General features: G+C 41.6%; 1 protein-coding gene across 2 annotated transcripts; it reads left to right on the forward strand.

The window, feature by feature from the left end:
• Positions 1 to 1,735: 1,735 nt before the first annotated feature.
• On the forward strand, positions 1,736 to 7,605 carry LOC139560992 (acidic mammalian chitinase-like). 2 transcript variants are annotated; one of them, XM_071377783.1, is made up of 12 exons: positions 1,736 to 2,239; positions 2,324 to 2,350; positions 2,595 to 2,799; positions 2,885 to 2,941; positions 3,060 to 3,225; positions 3,438 to 3,562; positions 3,964 to 4,087; positions 4,247 to 4,429; positions 4,523 to 4,639; positions 4,769 to 4,901; positions 5,019 to 5,286; positions 7,159 to 7,605. In XM_071377783.1, the coding sequence occupies exons 1-11, from the start codon at positions 2,215 to 2,217 to the stop codon at positions 5,255 to 5,257; spliced, it is 1,401 nt and encodes a 466-aa protein (XP_071233884.1). In that variant the 5' UTR covers positions 1,736 to 2,214; the 3' UTR covers positions 5,258 to 5,286; positions 7,159 to 7,605. The 2 variants fall into 2 exon arrangements, with proteins under 2 accessions (XP_071233884.1, XP_071233885.1); XM_071377784.1 differs by lacking the exon at positions 5,019 to 5,286 and having other exon boundaries at positions 2,093 to 2,239.
• Positions 7,606 to 16,783: the final 9,178 nt, after the last annotated feature.

Genomic DNA, 16,783 nt, shown 5'->3' on the forward strand with positions numbered 1-16,783 from the left:
GGATATTTAAGACCAACCAAAAGCTGTTTTTTTTTATGGCATGAATTTTGACCCTGGAAATGCAGCCTATCCAGCCGTGATGCACACTGCCCATATGCGCATGGAATAAGAGTAGCATAACGTGCTTTTGGTGCATGTATACTTCGTATTTAGAGACATAAAAAACATTTGTTTTTCCCATTTAGTTTTATTTGATTAAAAACCAAGCACAGCCTCTCCTCCTCTCAATGAAGGCTTTTTTTTTGTCTGCCCAAGGCAGTAGTCAAGACTGTCGATAAAGGGTTTGGCTCCTGAGACAGCTTGGAAATCAATTTGAATCACCAAAGCTTTATTAAAATATCAGTTTGAGAGGAGTTAAACAGTGAGCTGACATTCCCTTTTTTATCTATGTATTGTAGGCAGGCCGACATTATTTTAGCCATGCAGGTCCTGTTTTGGACGTGCTTAAAACCCCCTCCATGATGTAGGCTACGTGCTCATGTCCGTCATGAAATGAAAGACGACAACCTTGGTGAATACCTCTTTTTCAGTTTTTATAATAAACAACAGATGTGCATTGAAGTAAAGATTGAACTTGTATTTATAATATAATATTACAATTATAATATTTATAATGCATGTATTTATAACACCTGGATAATGAACATCTTTCAGTAAAGCGTTTCACATTCTCTACTGGTTGAAATTAAGTCTCACATTTGATGAAATACTGTTTATCAGATCAATGCAGATGAAGGAAATTAGATATTGAGATGAACCGGTTTTAGAGTATTTACATGATGCATAGGAAGTGTAGTGTACTGTAAATTCTATTTCTGTATATATGAATTACAAATCAGCCTTTAACTAGTTAAATCATGTGTAACCATTGATGTCCCAGGACCAAGATTGATAAACACTGTTGAAGTGTATAATTGTAATACATACTGTACTGTACATACTGCACCTTTATTTGCCAAGGTAGAGTACATGATCAGTGAATATATTAAATGTACAGGCTTAAATGTGGGGATCTCATGCATGGTAATAAGATCTTCTACACCTGCATTGCTTGCTGTTTGGGGTTTTAGGCTGGGTGTCTGTACAGCACTTCGAGATATTAGCTGATGTACGAAGGGCTATATAAAATAAACTTGATTTGATTTAATAACTACATGTATATACGACTTGCATCCTTGGCACAAAGTTATATTATATTCTACTCAATAATGTCATTCATAATGTCTTGAAGTTGATACAACTGGCTATGATAGCTAAGGTTCATAGCTAGGTTCTGAACTAATATGTATACCAAACGTTTTAGGGTCCATACACAGATCGGCTACATAGCTTGCTACACATCCATAGGCATACAGGTATTTTTATACTCCATTGCACAATAATGTTAGCTAGTCAGCTAGCTTGCTAAATCATGATTTTCGTAAATTAATTTTATGAATAAAAAAATATGCATAATCGTTTGTCTCTACATTAACTAACATATTGCTCTCAACTGTACATTTTTTGCATGATTCGTTATGACGTTATAATCATTTACATTTGCTTCCACCCTACTGTTTTTGTCAGCCATCTTTGCTGAAGAAAGTCTCCAGTCTTGGGTCGCATAGTCAAATTCGTCATCGGAACCACTCGATTGGTCATCGTGATTTGCATGAAGTTGGGGAAAGTTAATATTTTTCATCGCCTCCTACGCCACGTTCGCACCGCCCAAAGGTCCCTGCCCTCTCCGCTTCTCACCGCTTTCCGTCCATTGAAAATGAATGGGAAGCGGTGTTTCACTGCGCGGCAGCTTGTGCTAGTGTACACGGGGCCTACCTATCTACAACAGTCAATATTACTACTGTAGAGTACTTCTACTACTATTATGCCTACTTCTACCCAATGTTGGGATTAGTTATTTGGAAAAGTAATTACCTTCAATGACCTGGTTTAATGACAGAACTGTTTTTGGGAAAGTCAGATGAGGTGATTAGTTATTTGGAAAAGTAATTAGTTATTTGGAAAAGTAATTACCTTCAATGACCTGGATTAATGACAGAACTGTTTTTGGGAAAGTCAGATGAGGTGATTGATGATTTACCCGGGTTAATACTTAGTCAAAGGGTGGAACAAAAAACCATGGGCAAATAGTTGTCATTTCGCCATTTTATTCTTCCTCTTTTTGAGACGGACATAAATAAGCACTCTGACCTATCTAGCAGAGAAGCAGGCACAATGCGCAAGCTCACTTTACTTGCAGGTAAAAACATTCTTAATATGTTCACATATATTCTGTTTGTGTGAAATTCTTATTTTTATTGACTCTAAGTATGTGCTTTTGAAGGTCTGTGCTTCGCCCTGTGCCACTTGGGTGAGTTTCCACTTAAGAAAATACATTATGACATTTCCCACATATTATTATATCAACATTTTAGGATTTTCTTTACTTGAAATGTCACTCAGTATTCATCAAGAGAATTATGTTTGTTTGTATCAGTCATCTAAAAAATTGTGATATATAAGGACGATGCTACCATGAAGTTGTGTCACCCTGGAAAATGCTGACAGTGACTCTGCAAAAACCATGTATGATAGACATTCTGTTCCTGTCTAAGGCTCGACCTCCCAACTGGTCTGCTACTTTACCAACTGGTCCCAGTACAGACCTGGAACTGGGAAGTTCCTGCCGGCTAATGTTGACCCTCACCTGTGTACTCACCTGATCTACGCCTTCTCCATTATCAACCCTGCCAATGAGCTTGCCACCTATGAGTGGAATGATGAGACCCTCTACAGTTCCTTCAATGGACTTAAAGACAGGTTTGCATCTTTTACCAAGACATTCTGAGATGTTCAGGGGTAATTGTTTACTGACAATAGTAATTGTATTTTTGTCATCTAACAGAAATCCTAAGCTCAAAACACTTTTGGCTGTCGGTGGATGGAAGTTTGGCACACAACAGTGAGATATCTAATTTCTTATATTTACATGGGTAAAAGGTAGTATATTTTTGAAGGATTGATAATATCTTTTATATTTAGTAAAGTCAACTTGTTTGAGCATCCCTAATTCTCCCTAGGTTCAGTATCATGGTTTCATCACCTAACAATCGGCTGAAGTTCATCCAGTCTTCGATCAGTTTCCTTCGGAGGCATGGTTTTGACGGGCTGGACCTGGACTGGGAGTACCCTGGAGCACGGGGAAGCCCTCCAGAGGACAAGCACAGATTCACACTGTTGTGCAAGGTGATGGTTAGGGTTATGGATATGGCTATGGTTATAGTTAGGCCAGGATGTGGACATGAAGCTAGGGTTACGGCTAGGGTTATGGTTGAGCCGGGGTGTAGCTAGTTTTGGGAAACAATGCTACTAGACTTTTATTTAGGGATGTTCAGACCTTTCCATATGGCAATACATGTAATGCCATATGAGTAAAAAGACCTCTGTTGTTTTTGTAGGAGCTCCTGGAGGCCTTTGAGGCTGAGGGCAAGGCAGTCAGCCGCCCCAGGCTGCTGCTTACTGCTGCTGTGGCTGCTGGGAAAGGGAACATTGATTCTGGCTATGAAATTGCAGAAATTGCTAAGTAAATATGGATTTTAACATTATAACCACTGTAGTCACATTTTAGAAAACCATAATACAGTGAACAGCATCCCATTTGGATTAATGGATGTGTATTAATTAAACTTGTTGTCTTCTGGGTCATTCCATATAATTTCAATCACTTTTTGACTGCACGTCTTTTGATTTGAACGAAACCTTTCATTCATGTTTGCCCATGGTGGAAGTGGTCAGAAAGTGACTTTTTGGACCTGAATGCCAAAACATTTAGGAGCTAGAGGTGCTCAAAGTTGACCACTTTTGCATACCCCACCCTACCATGAGACATTCATGTCTTTATCACTGAAAAAGATAAACTGTTGAGTTTGATATAATTTGAAAGCTGATATATGAAATCATTTGGAATGACCTTTCGGTCTTTAGATACCTGGACTTCATTAGCGTGATGACCTATGACTTCCATGGATCCTGGGAGACCTTCACAGGACACAACAGCCCTCTCTACAAGGGATCCCATGACACAGGAGACCATATCTACTTCAACACAGTGAGAAAGGGGCTTTTCAATGAATAAAACGCCATAAATCACGCTTCTAGTCTACATGTTAAATAAAGCCTATCAAATGTGAGTGTAATGAAAGTACTGTATACATTGATGCAAAACTAGTTTCAAAGTCTCTCTTTTCTGTCTCGATCTCTCTGGCAGGATTTTGCCATGAAATACTGGCGAGATCAGGGAGCCCCTGTTGAGAAGCTGATGATGGGCTTTGCTACGTATGGACGTTCGTTCCAGCTCGCCTCTGTAGATAGTGGGGTCGGAGCGTCAGCCAACGGTGCTGCTGCAGCCGGACCTTTCACCAGTGAGCCTGGTTTCTGGTCTTATTATGAGGTAGTAAGGCTTAATTGCGTATTTTTTTGAAAAGGTATCAAATTGATAGTTAACTTTTCGATTGAGGTAACCTGTTTGCCTTCATGTTTCCAGATCTGTATTTTCCTCCAAGGAGCCAGTGTCCAGTGGATTGAGGATCAAAAGGTTCCCTATGCCTCTAAAGGAAATCAATGGGTGGGATTTGACAATAGGGAGAGCTATGACACAAAGGTATGCAGCAGTATTCCTGGGTTATAATCCAAATTGTTGGACCAAACATCTATTTTTCAACTAAGCTAAGAAATTGCAAAAGAATCAAAGACATACTCCTGCTTTTCTCTTATGCTCTCCCTTCCTAAGGTCGGCTACCTAAAGGAAAATGGCTTTGGAGGGGCCATGGTTTGGAATCTGGACTTGGATGACTTTACTGGACAGTCATGTGGACAGGGCAAATATTCCCTGATCAGCCATCTTCAAAAACTCCTCAACATTGGTAAATCGCATTTACAACTATTTCTTACTTGTCCAAATATATACAAACATGTCAATGTTTTTTTTTTGCGGTCGAGTGCTATTCTGAATAGACATATTACATTTTATTTTCACCCAGAACTACCTCCCCTGCCACCTACACACACCCCACGGCCAGGGGGACCACCCACAGTCAAGGCCACCACCACTACCCTTGTGCCCGGTGGTAGTTTCTGTGCAGGCAGGGCTGGTGGGCTGTATGTCAAAGCAGATTCCCCGAGCTCTTTTTATAACTGTGCTAACGGCATCACCTGGATCCAGAGCTGCCCCGCTGGCCTAGTCTTCAGTGACAGCTGCAAATGCTGCAACTGGCCCTAGGACTGTTATTTGACCTATGGGAGAGTTGGGTATGTTGAGCCATTTTTTTTTTTTTTTACATTCAGCATCACTACGTCAAGGGAAATATAATACTCTTCCTAACAAAGATATCTACATATATTTCAGGATCTTGTGTATCGCTGGAAATAATCAGAATTTATGTAATCATACTTTACCATAGACTCTCTTTCGCACATGTACATGTACGTTTTATTTTTTGTCTTTTTTTGTACCTTTTCAGGGTTACAGTCAATTTTTTCATTCCTTGCTGCTGCTCAAATGAACTTCTCACTTCCTTAGCTTTCTCAAAAACCTCAAGGGGGGCTAGATCACTGCTTGTTTTAAGTTTGTGTACATAGGTCACTATCTTGTGTTCATATACAAGGCACATTGCAAAGATATATTATGCATAAAATTAACTAAATGTCATCAGAATTTGTATGGGGGTATGGTGGCCAATGGCTCAGCTTACCCCAAGGCAAACATTTGGACTATATTAGCCCACACAGCTACACTTTCATGCTACACTACATGACCAAAAGTATGTGGACAACTGCTCGTCGAACATCTCATTCCAAAATCATGGGCATTAATGTGAAGTTGGTCCCCCCTTTGCTGCTTTGCCTCCACTCTTCTGGGAAGGCTTTCCACTAGATGTTGGAACACTGCTGTTGGGACTTGCTTCCATTCAGCCACAAGAGCATTAGTGAGGTCGGACACTGAGGTTGGGTGATTAGGCCTTTCTCGTAGTCAGGGTTCCAATTCATCCTAAAGGTGTTCGATGGGTTTGAGGTCAGGGCTCTGTGCAGGCCAGTCAAGTTCTTCCACACCAATCACAACAAACCATTTCTGTATGGACCTCGCTTTGTGCACGGGAGCATTGTGAATGGTCATGGTCATGGTGAAACAGGAAAGGACCATCCCCAAACTGCTGCCACAAAATTGGAAGCACAGAATCATATAGAATGTCATTGTATGCTGTAGTGTTAAGATCTCTCTTCACTGGAACTAAGGGGCCTAGCCTGAACCATGAAAAACAGCCCCAGACCATTATTCCTTCTCCACCAAACCTTACAGTTGGCACTATACATAGGGGCAGGTAGCGTTCTCCTGGTATCTGTCAAACTCATATTCGTCTGTCGGACTGCTAGATGGTGAAGCGTGATTCATCTTTCCAGGGAACACATTTCCACTGCTCCAGAGTCCACTGGCAGGGAGCTTAACCCCACTCCAGCCGACACTTGGCATTGCGCATGGTGATCTTAGGCTTGTGTGCAGATGCTCGGCGAACAGTTCTTGTGCTGACGTTGTTCCAGAGGCAGTTTGGAACTCGGTAGTGAGTGTTGCAACCGAAGAAAGGTGATTTTTACGTGCTACTCGCTTCAGCACTCAGCGGTCCCATTTTGTGAGCTTGTGTGGCCTATCACTTCCCGGCTGAGCCGTTGCTGCTCCTAGATGTTTCCACTTCACAATAACAGCACTTACAGTTCACCGGGGCAGCTCTAGCAGGGCAGAAATTTGACAAACTGACTTGTTGGAAAGGTGGCCTCCTATGACGGTTGCACATTGAAAGTCACTGAGCTCTTCAGTAAGCCATTCTACCGCCAATGTTTTCCTATGGAGATTGCGTGGTTGTGTGCTCGATTTTATACACCTGTCAGCAACGGGTGTGGCTGAAATAGCTGAATCCACTCATTTGAAGGGTGTCCACATACTTTTGTATATACTGTAGGTTTAGGACCTTATATTGTAGCTAATAGAGACCTCAACTGATGTACAAAACAATCTACTTTGGTTTAGATACAAGCATGAAACCTATAACACAATAAATTAATTTATTAATCTGTTTTTTTGTACCTAACCTGCTAACCACTTCTTCCATGTGGTTTCTTCCTTCACAGACTCCATGAAATGATGACCTCGGCTCGTCCTAGATATTTGGTCACATGATTAATTCTGTGTATGGAGTTCTAACTTGAAATATACTTATTCCTGTAACTATATAAGGCCTTATCGATTATGTCACGTGGCTAATGAATGTATATGTTATTCATAACTGAAGGGTGAAGAGCTTTGTTTATGGAAAGTTACTGTGAGCGAAAAGGGGAACAGAGACTATAACCAAAGTCTGTTCACTAATGTGAACAGAAGGTCACTTGTAAACATCATGGAGTAGTGATCGGATAAAGAGCAACAGCGCAACATTTAGGCAGTATTGGACAACAGATAGCAGTTTGGAGAAGTTACACCCCTCATCTCATTTTGACATAACTGCCTGTTTGATCATGTGCAAAGTATGCTTGCAGCTGAAGCACCCAGTGGGTTGAATAAACATGGTTTGAGCTTTTTCTAGTTGTCCGTTTGAGTTTATACTCTGTTCAGAACCTAACAATGGTTTCCTAGAAACACGGGGTGGCTCAATTTAGCCCACTCTCCTCTATGTACAGCACTAAGGGGCAATTTTCACATTTTTATGAATGAAACTATATTCAGTGTATCTTCCAAACACACATGCTATATTGATTATACAAAGTAAATATCCTGTTATTATTTATATTATATGACTTTGTGTCATCTTACGAGTTAGGTTTCCATCCTATTTGCAACAGATTTTCATGCAAATATTCATGCAAATATACTCTGAATAAAACAGTTTGCGCATCCTTCCACCAGAGATGTGTTTCCATCAAACATACTTTTTCCGGATAAAAGGCTGCGGGTGATGACGTAGTGCACATAAAAAATTACTTTTGCTGTTAAATTCCCATGTACCGAATGAAAAATACAAGTTAAAGGGGAATTTCACCATGGCTCTGCCACAGCATATAGTCCTTACTATATTAACAACATTACGTGTTTGTCGTAAACATTAACATTATCCAAACCAAAAGCTAGAACGAGCACATTTTCATTTCACTGGTAGAATTGGGAAGTTTCGACTTCCTGTGTTTTCATCGGTTCATAGTGAAACAGAAAGTCCAGCATTCATAGCGAATGCAGATACCGCCCCGCTAGGTAGATGAGGCATGCCCACAAACTTGGTTCATCGCTTTGTTTAATTTCGAATGATCAACACACAGTAATCTAAGAACTTCTCTAGGCAATTTACATTTACATTTTACATTTAAGTCATTTAGCAGACGCTCTTATCCAGAGCGACTTACAAATTGGTGCATTCACCTTATGATATCCAGTGGAACAACTACTTTACAATAGTGCATCTAACTCTTTTAAGGGGGGGGGGGGTTAGAAGGATTACTTTATCCTATCCTAGGTATTCCTTAAAGAGGTGGGGTTTCAGGTGTCTCCGGAAGGTGGTGATTGACTCCGCTGACCTGGCGTCGTGAGGGAGTTTGTTCCACCATTGGGGTGCCAGAGCAGCGAACAGTTTTGACTGGGCTGAGCGGGAACTGTACTTCCTCAGAGGTAGGGAGGCGAGCAGGCCAGAGGTGGATGAACGCAGTGCCCTTGTTTGGGTGTAGGGCCTGATCAGAGCCTGAAGGTACGGAGGTGCCGTTCCCCTCACAGCTCCGTAGGCAAGCACCATGGTCTTGTAGCGGATGCGAGCTTCAACTGGAAGCCAGTGGAGAGAGCGGAGGAGCGGGGTGACGTGAGAGAACTTGGGAAAGTTGAACACCAGACGGGCTGCGGCGTTCTGGATGAGTTGTAGGGGTTTAATGGCACAGGCAGGGAGCCCAGCCAACAGCGAGTTGCAGTAATCCAGACGGGAGATGACAAGTGCCTGGATTAGGACCTGCGCCGCTTCCTGCGTGAGGCAGGGTCGTACTCTGCGAATGTTGTAGAGCATGAACCTACAGGAACGGGTCACCGCCTTGATGTTAGTTGAGAACGACAGGGTGTTGTCCAGGATCACGCCAAGGTTCTTAGCACTCTGGGAGGAGGACACAATGGAGTTGTCAACCGTGATGGCGAGATCATGGAACAGGCAGTCCTTCCCCGGGAGGAAGAGCAGCTCCGTCTTGCCGAGGTTCAGCTTGAGGTGGTGATCCGTCATCCACACTGATATGTCTGCCAGACATGCAGAGATGCGAATTTACCTTTTGAACGTTTGTTTTTCACTCACATTTGTCATCAAAATCAAATCAAACTTTATTTGTCACATGCGCCGAATACAACAATTATAGACTTTACCGTTAAATGCTTACTTACAAGCCCTTAACCAACAGTGCAGTTCAAGAAGAGTTAAGAAAAGATTTACCAAGTAGACTAAAATAAAAAGTAATACTAAAAGTAACACAATAAGAATAACAATAACGAGGCTATATACAGGGAGCACCAGTACCGAGTCAGTGTGTGGGAGTACATGTTAGTTGCGGTAATTTGTACATGTAGGTGGGGGTGAAGTGACTATGCATAGATAATGAACAGCGAATAGCAGCAGCTAGTTCCTCCAGGATTTCGCAGATTTTTTGTGTGATTTCTGCAGCCAAAAATGCTGGATTTTGAAGCAGCTTTTCTGAAATTCTGCTATACATTTTGTGATCTTTAAGTTCACGTTAATTTCATATAAACAATACAAAGTCATATGTGCTCAGTTTTAGGATGATTTTAAGCAGAATACAAAAACAATTAGAAACATCTAAAGTGCTCAATTTTGTTTATTTTCCTGAACAAACAGCTCTGTCATAATCCACTCACACATTCGCTCATACACACCTCTCCTCTCCATCAGGCTTGGGGTTTGCTATCAACACGAGATGCACCTCCCATGCCCACTCACACACTCTCTCTCTCTCTCTAAAAAAACAAATAGATTCAAAGCTGATCAATCGCTTTCAATTTGAGGATCGACATTTCTTTCGCATAAATTGTCTTCAAAATACTTGAGATTGCAATTTAAAAAAAAATCGAATCAAATTAATTTAAATAGCCCTTCTTACATCAGCTGATATCTCAAAGTGCTGTACAGAAACCCATCCTAAAACCCCAAACAGCAAGCAATGCAGGTGTAGAAGCACGGTGGCTAGGAAAAACTCCCTAGAAAGGCCAAAACCTAGGAAGAAACCTAGAGAGGAACCAGGCTATGAGGGGTGGCCAGTCCTCTTCTGGCTGTGCCGGGTGGAGATTATAACAGAACATGGCCAAGATGTTCAAATGTTCATAAATGACCAGCATGGTCAAATAATAATAATCACAGTAGTTGTCGAGGGTGCAGCAAGTCAGCACCTCAGGAATAAATGTCAGTTGGCTTTTCATAGCCGATCATTAAGAGTATCTCTACCGCTCCTGCTGTCTCTAGAGAGTTGAAAACAGCAGGTCTGGGACAGGTAGCACGTCCGGTGAACAGGTCAGGGTTCCATAGCCGCAGGCAGAACAGGGTCGTAAGGGAGATAAGGAACAGAAAACGTAAAAATAGAGTTTTGTGGTTGATTTTAACTTTTAAAACAGTATTACCATTTCAAAAGAAAATCCAGAAAGATTGTGCTTTCGTGATCCGTATTAAGTTTTACAGAGTATAAAACGGCAAAGCTGACAAATTGCACTCAGTGCTTTGAGCAGCGCTCTCCATAGACAGACTGGGAAGAGCAGAGTGCCGACCACCCTACTAAAGCCAAGGTTAGTGGAGAAAAAGTTTGATTAATACACCACTCACCTTGATTCTTTCAGCGCTTGCCAGTCTTTCCTGCTACCACTTCAGTCATGGTGATCTGCCGCTGCTGTGGGAACTGTTCTAACATTCTCATTTGCTTTGCTGATTCAAAGTGACTGTTGATTGTTGATAGTTTCGCACCGTCTGTAGCTGTTATTTGTTTTGGCAAATGAGATTGATTTCTGTTCATTGTACTGCCTGTCAGCCATCAACAATCACTCATCATCTTCGCACGTGAATACGCTGACAGGCCAGGGAGAAAAACTTTGTTGACGTGGGGTTGGATTGGGCCATTTTTCACAGTAACAGTGTAGTAATTTGTCAAAATTACGAACCCGCTTTTGATTGGACCCTTTTATGCACTTATTGTGTGGGCATTGGTCAAAATTGCGAGCTGTCGAATAATATGCGCTGATTGGTTGATTTTGCATTGAATTACGCGATCGCAGAATCTCGTAATCCTGGAGGTACTGAGCAGTGTACAAAAGGTAGGGGGGGTCAATGTAAATTGTCTGGTGGCGATTTTATGAATTGTTCAGCAGTCTTATGGCTTGGGGGTAGAAGCTGTTGAGGAGCCTTTTGGTCCTAGACTTGGCGTTCCGGTACCGCTTGCCGTGCGGTAGCAAAGAAAACAGTCTATAACTTGGGTGACTGGAGTCTGAGAATTTTATGGGCTTTCCTCTGACACCGCCTATTGTATAGGTCCTGGATGGCAGGAAGCTTGGCCCCAGTGATGTACTGGGCCATTCGCACTACCCTCTGTAGCACCTTACGGTCAGATGCCGAGCAGTTGCCATACCAGGCAGTGATGCAACCGGTCAGGATGCTCTCGATGGTGCAGCTGTAGAACTTTTTGAGGATCTGGGGACCCATACCAAATCTTTTCAGTCTCCTGAGGGGGAAAGGTTTTGTCGTGCCCTCTTCAAGACTGTCTTGGTATGTTTGGACCATGATAGTTCGTTGGTGATGTGGACACCAAGGAACTTGAAACTCTCTACCCGCTACACTACAGCCCCGTCAATGTTAATGGGGGCCTGTTTGGCCCGCCTTTTCCTATAGTCCACGATCAGCTCCTTTGTCTTGCTCACATTGAGGGAGAGGTTGTTGTCCTGGCACCACACTACCAGTTCTCTGACCTCCTCCCTATAGGCCGTCTCATCGTTGTTGGTGATCAGGCCTACCACTGTGTTGACATGGTGTTGGAGTCGCGTTTGGCCACGCAGTCGTGGGTGAACAGGGAATACAGGAGGGCACTAAGTACACACCCCTGAGGGGCCCCAGTGTTAAGGATCAGCGTGGCAGATGTGTTGTTACCTATTCTTACCACCTGGGGGCGGCTCGTCAGGAAGTCCAGGATCCAGTTGAACACAGTATGAACGACAGTTGAACTGTGCCAGCATAATAGCATTAGGGTAGACTAGTTGAACATGCAGACATGTGCATAGGCATAGAGATTACATTGTTCCCACCTGCAAAATAAAGTTCTGAACTGGTTTGAACCCCCAAAAAGTACCGGCTTATACCGTTCCCTTCTGTTCCTTTTAAACCTCTGATTTTTTTTTTTCTTACATTCACTCAACATTAAAATTACTTTACCAATCAGTGTGGATAGAGCAACTTGCTATTGAACGGGCAAGCTATAGCTAGTTGTTTCCATGCACAATGGACAGACAAGTTTAGGGCGCGTCGCGAGATGCGACTGAAATTTTGCGGGTGGGGAGTGAGTGAAAGAGGGTGGAGGAGGAGACTTGGCTTGAATCGCTGGGCATCCTGTTATGACATGTATTATCTGAATTAGACCTACAGAATTATACCTAAGGAGGAGTGGCTTCTATGGAGGAACTTTGAATGTCCTTGAACTTCAGAGAGTTGGTTTAACGTTGGACCAGAGGTAGCTAGCTAGCTAAGAAGCTCGTGTGTGAAGAGCAGAACCAGAATTAAAAACACGTATTACCTTTTTGTAGTTAATAAATCGAATGTCAAACGTGATAACTATAGTAACCTTAACTAGCATTGAAAAAGCTAATCAAATCTCTAATTAAATATCTCACAATTTTCTGAATCACGCTGGTAACGTCAGTAAGCTACAGTATCCTAAGTTTCAGAGGGGGAGGGCAGGTTGCCTACACATGTACACACACTGGCAATGATTTTAAACTGACAGGCAGACACTGGAATACATTTCTGAGTGAGGGCTTTGCATAGTTGCCTTGTTGCGTTTTTTGAGGGACTGAAAAAAATGCCCGGAACGTAAAATAACATCATTAACCGGTTCCCGTGATTTAAAAATACAGTTTCTGTTCCGGAACAGTATAGATCATTTTCGTTCCCGGTTGTCTGTTCTCTTCCTTGAACCGGTCTGCAATATTAAAGCTGAAAATGAAATTGCCACGAGCAGCACTGCAGATATTAAGATGAACGAGATGCAAGACTTCACTCTCACACAGTCACACATGGTATCTGTACATGTGCACGGGTTCATTTCACGCTGTTCACAGCGTGGTAGCCAGGGGACCAAAACAAACAGAGAAGTTGAGCCTCGCACTTCAACGCTCTTAGTTTTTGTCATTTCACTGAGTCTACCTTTAAGAATGTCAAATGTCCTGGTGTATAGTAGAGCTGGAACCAAAAGCCGAAAAAGACTGCCACTGACATTGTCTTCCTCTTGCTGAAGCATTTTGCTTATGTTGGTCATTTCCCGGTGGTTTTTCTACACTAGGTTCCTGTAGATTGTTCAAAAAACATTATTTGGTCAACAGTAATAGTCTATTCATTATGCAGTAGGTAGTCTAGCGGAACTTCTTTGGGATAGGGGGTGGTATTTTGACGTCCGGATGAAAAGCGTGCCCAAAGTAAACTGCCTGCTACTCAGGCCCAGAAGCTAGGATATGCATAGAATTGGTAGATTTTACTCTTTTGTTTGGGGTGCGCGACCTGTAGCTCGCTCCACTTTGATTTTATCCGCTATTGAACACAGTATATTCCGTCTTAAATTGTATCGATTATTTATGTTTTAGGATACCTAAGGATGGATTAGGAAAGTTGTTTGAAATGTTTGGACAAAGTTTACAGCTAACTTATTAGATCATTTGTAGTCATGTTGGGCGAGTTGGAACCGGTGTTTTTCTGAATCAAACGCGCCAAATAAATTGACATTTTGGGGATATAAAAAAGGAGTTTATCGAACAAAAGGACCATTTGTGATGTTTCTCCGACATATTGGAGTGCCAACAGAAGAAGATCTTCAAAGGTAAGGCATGAATTATATTGTTATTTCTGACTTTTGTGTCGCCACCTGCCTGGTTGAAAATGATTGTTATGCATTTGTATGATGGGGCGCTGTCCTCAGATAATCGCATGGTTTGCTTTTGCCGTAAAGCCTTTTTGAAATCTGACACCGTGGCTGGATTAACAAGAAGTTAAGCTTTATTTTGACATATTGCATGTGTATTTTCAAGAATGTTAAATATTTACAATTCTGTAGTTTGAATTTGGCGCCCTGCACTTTCACTGGATGTTGGTCAGGTGGGACGCTACCATCCCACCTAGCCTAGAGAGGTTTTAAGAGCATTGGGCCAATAACTAAAAGGTCACTGGTTCGAATCCCTGAGCAGGCAAGTTGAAAAAGTCTGCCTTTCTGCCCTTGAGAAAAGCATTTAACCCCCAACAACAACTGCTCCCCGGGTGCAGTCGTCGATTAAGGCAGCACCCGCACCTCTCTGACTCAGAGTGGTTGGGTTAAACGTGGAAAGACACATTTAGGTTGAATGCATCCAGTTGGGCAACTGACTAGGTACCCCCCTTTCCCATTATGTTGATTATTGCTTTGAAAATACAGTATATTTCTGTCCCTGTTTCGCTGCTGTGTGAGTGAGCCACTCTCAATTCCTTTCCCCACTGTGCGCATGGACCATCGCTCAAAATGCAATATCTATAAATATAGTTTTCAAAGCAACTACTGTTGTTCTAGTTACATAGAGGAGAGTCACAGCTTGCTGTGAGTATATCATTTATTTCTCACCTTTCAATATTGGCACCACTTTACAACCATGCAAGCGGAGCGGAGTTGAGGATATATACTTGTTTTGTAGTGCAATACATTTACTAATAGATAAATCAATTAGCTGACATGGCTATCTACTGTAGCAACAATATCATATTTAGAGTTAGCAATCTAGCTAAGTGTTTTGAGTTGCCACTTTCTCAAGGGGTGGTGAATAATATAGCCTAGGCCAATATGCACAAAGTTGTCAAAAATGTGATCATTCTGGATCCTATTTTGACAGGTGGCACATCAAAATATCAATCATGCATTATCTGGATATGTTAGATGAAATAGCTGACTTTTTTAATCATAGGCTACCATCTCAGTTGTCTTACTTGGCCCTGAAAAAAATATATATCTAGAGCCCTGCTGCAACTGTAAAGTAATTGTCCATTAAAACACAATTCTTTATCGATATATTTATTATTTTAGAGCAAAATAGTTAAATTTATCACAATATGACTTTTTGCCCATGTCGCCCAGCTTTTGTATATACTTGTATATAGTACTGTTGCAATGTCACATTGATAATTTGATTTAATTCAGACAAAGCCTCTTCATTGTTATAATATATAAATATATCTATATTTTTAAATGTATATTCTCGCAAGTCGATTAATCGATTAACCGTACCCATCCTTAGCCTCAATGGCCCTGCCTATGCTATCACAGATGCCATAAGAGCAGAGATACAAGTTGAGATCCCTATGCATCTCTATGGGTAAAGCTCTTTACTGAAAAGGACCACGGGGTGCTTTTATACCTTTCTGTTGTTCCTCCACTAAACATGGTCCCCAGGGAAACACTTACAACAATTATGGTTCCTACCCTGCCACATGCATTATTCCCATCCCACCACACACCTCTGGGAAGAAGGGTTGTCATGCTCACATCCCTTAGGTCTGATGATCTGACTGGAAGTTAACTAGTTAGAGTATGCTATTGATCAACATCTCAGATTTTGAATACAAACTAGTCAGATGGTTATAAAAGGGTCTTAGATTCATTGCTCTGTCTCTGGATGGACTTACTAAGACACAAATACATAGATAAAGCAAAAGACACCTGATCACTAAACAGACCAATAGGAGAAGCCATTAACTACATGGACACTCCTCCCTCCACCATACTGAACACTACCTAACCTAAATCCTTACCCTACCCCTAACCCTTCCCGCCCTTTTTTTGTTTGCCTACGGTTAATTCCACGATAACAGAATGATGCTAAGTCTCCGATTTTTCACTTTAATATGTATGTCAATCAAAAACCAATGATTGCAAAGTTAAACAAACATTTGGTAACAGAATGACAGCATAAACAGCACAAACCGTCATTCTGTTACCAAACGTTGCATCTGTACTGTTCTCAAGTAAATGTGTTGTTGTAAATGTGTTGTGGTCCTTGAGCACAGAGTTGTATGGTTTGTTTAACTTTGCAATCATTGTTTGTTTTTTTGCATTCATTCTGAAGTGAAAAATCTGAGTCATTCACCATTCATTTTAGATTTCAACATTGCCAATGATGCCATTATGAAATGCAGCAAATTTAAGCAAGTGCATGGCAACACCTGGAGAGTATGGAACGTGAATCTGAATAAATCCTATAGCTGGTTCTCTTGAGCTGACAGCCTTGGAGCGATTTTCGCCTATATTGGTTATGCACGGATAAAAGACAGTATAGAGAAGGCCATGAAGAATAGACTAGTATAGACTTATATCCACAGAATGCTGGAGAGCTGTGTAATATGGTGGACCACTCCATATAAAACTTTCTTCTATAGAAATCTTGAGTATCAAATAAAAATAAATGGCTTTTCACTCTTTGAATCCTTTAAAAATATTTTCAAACAGAGACTTGTCCTATACTGTT

This window comes from Salvelinus alpinus, chromosome 31 (assembly GCF_045679555.1).
Source record: "Salvelinus alpinus chromosome 31, SLU_Salpinus.1, whole genome shotgun sequence".
NCBI lineage: Eukaryota > Metazoa > Chordata > Actinopteri > Salmoniformes > Salmonidae > Salvelinus > Salvelinus alpinus.

Excerpts from the sequence above, each read along its gene's own strand:
- LOC139560992 (XM_071377783.1), top strand. The coding sequence starts at position 2,215 with ATGCGCAAGCTCACTTTACTTGCAG. Across the intron at positions 2,942-3,059 it reads TGGAAGTTTGGCACACAACA|GTTCAGTATCATGGTTTCAT; the intron begins GTGAGATATCTA and ends AATTCTCCCTAG. Across the intron at positions 3,226-3,437 it reads GATTCACACTGTTGTGCAAG|GAGCTCCTGGAGGCCTTTGA; the intron begins GTGATGGTTAGG and ends TTGTTTTTGTAG.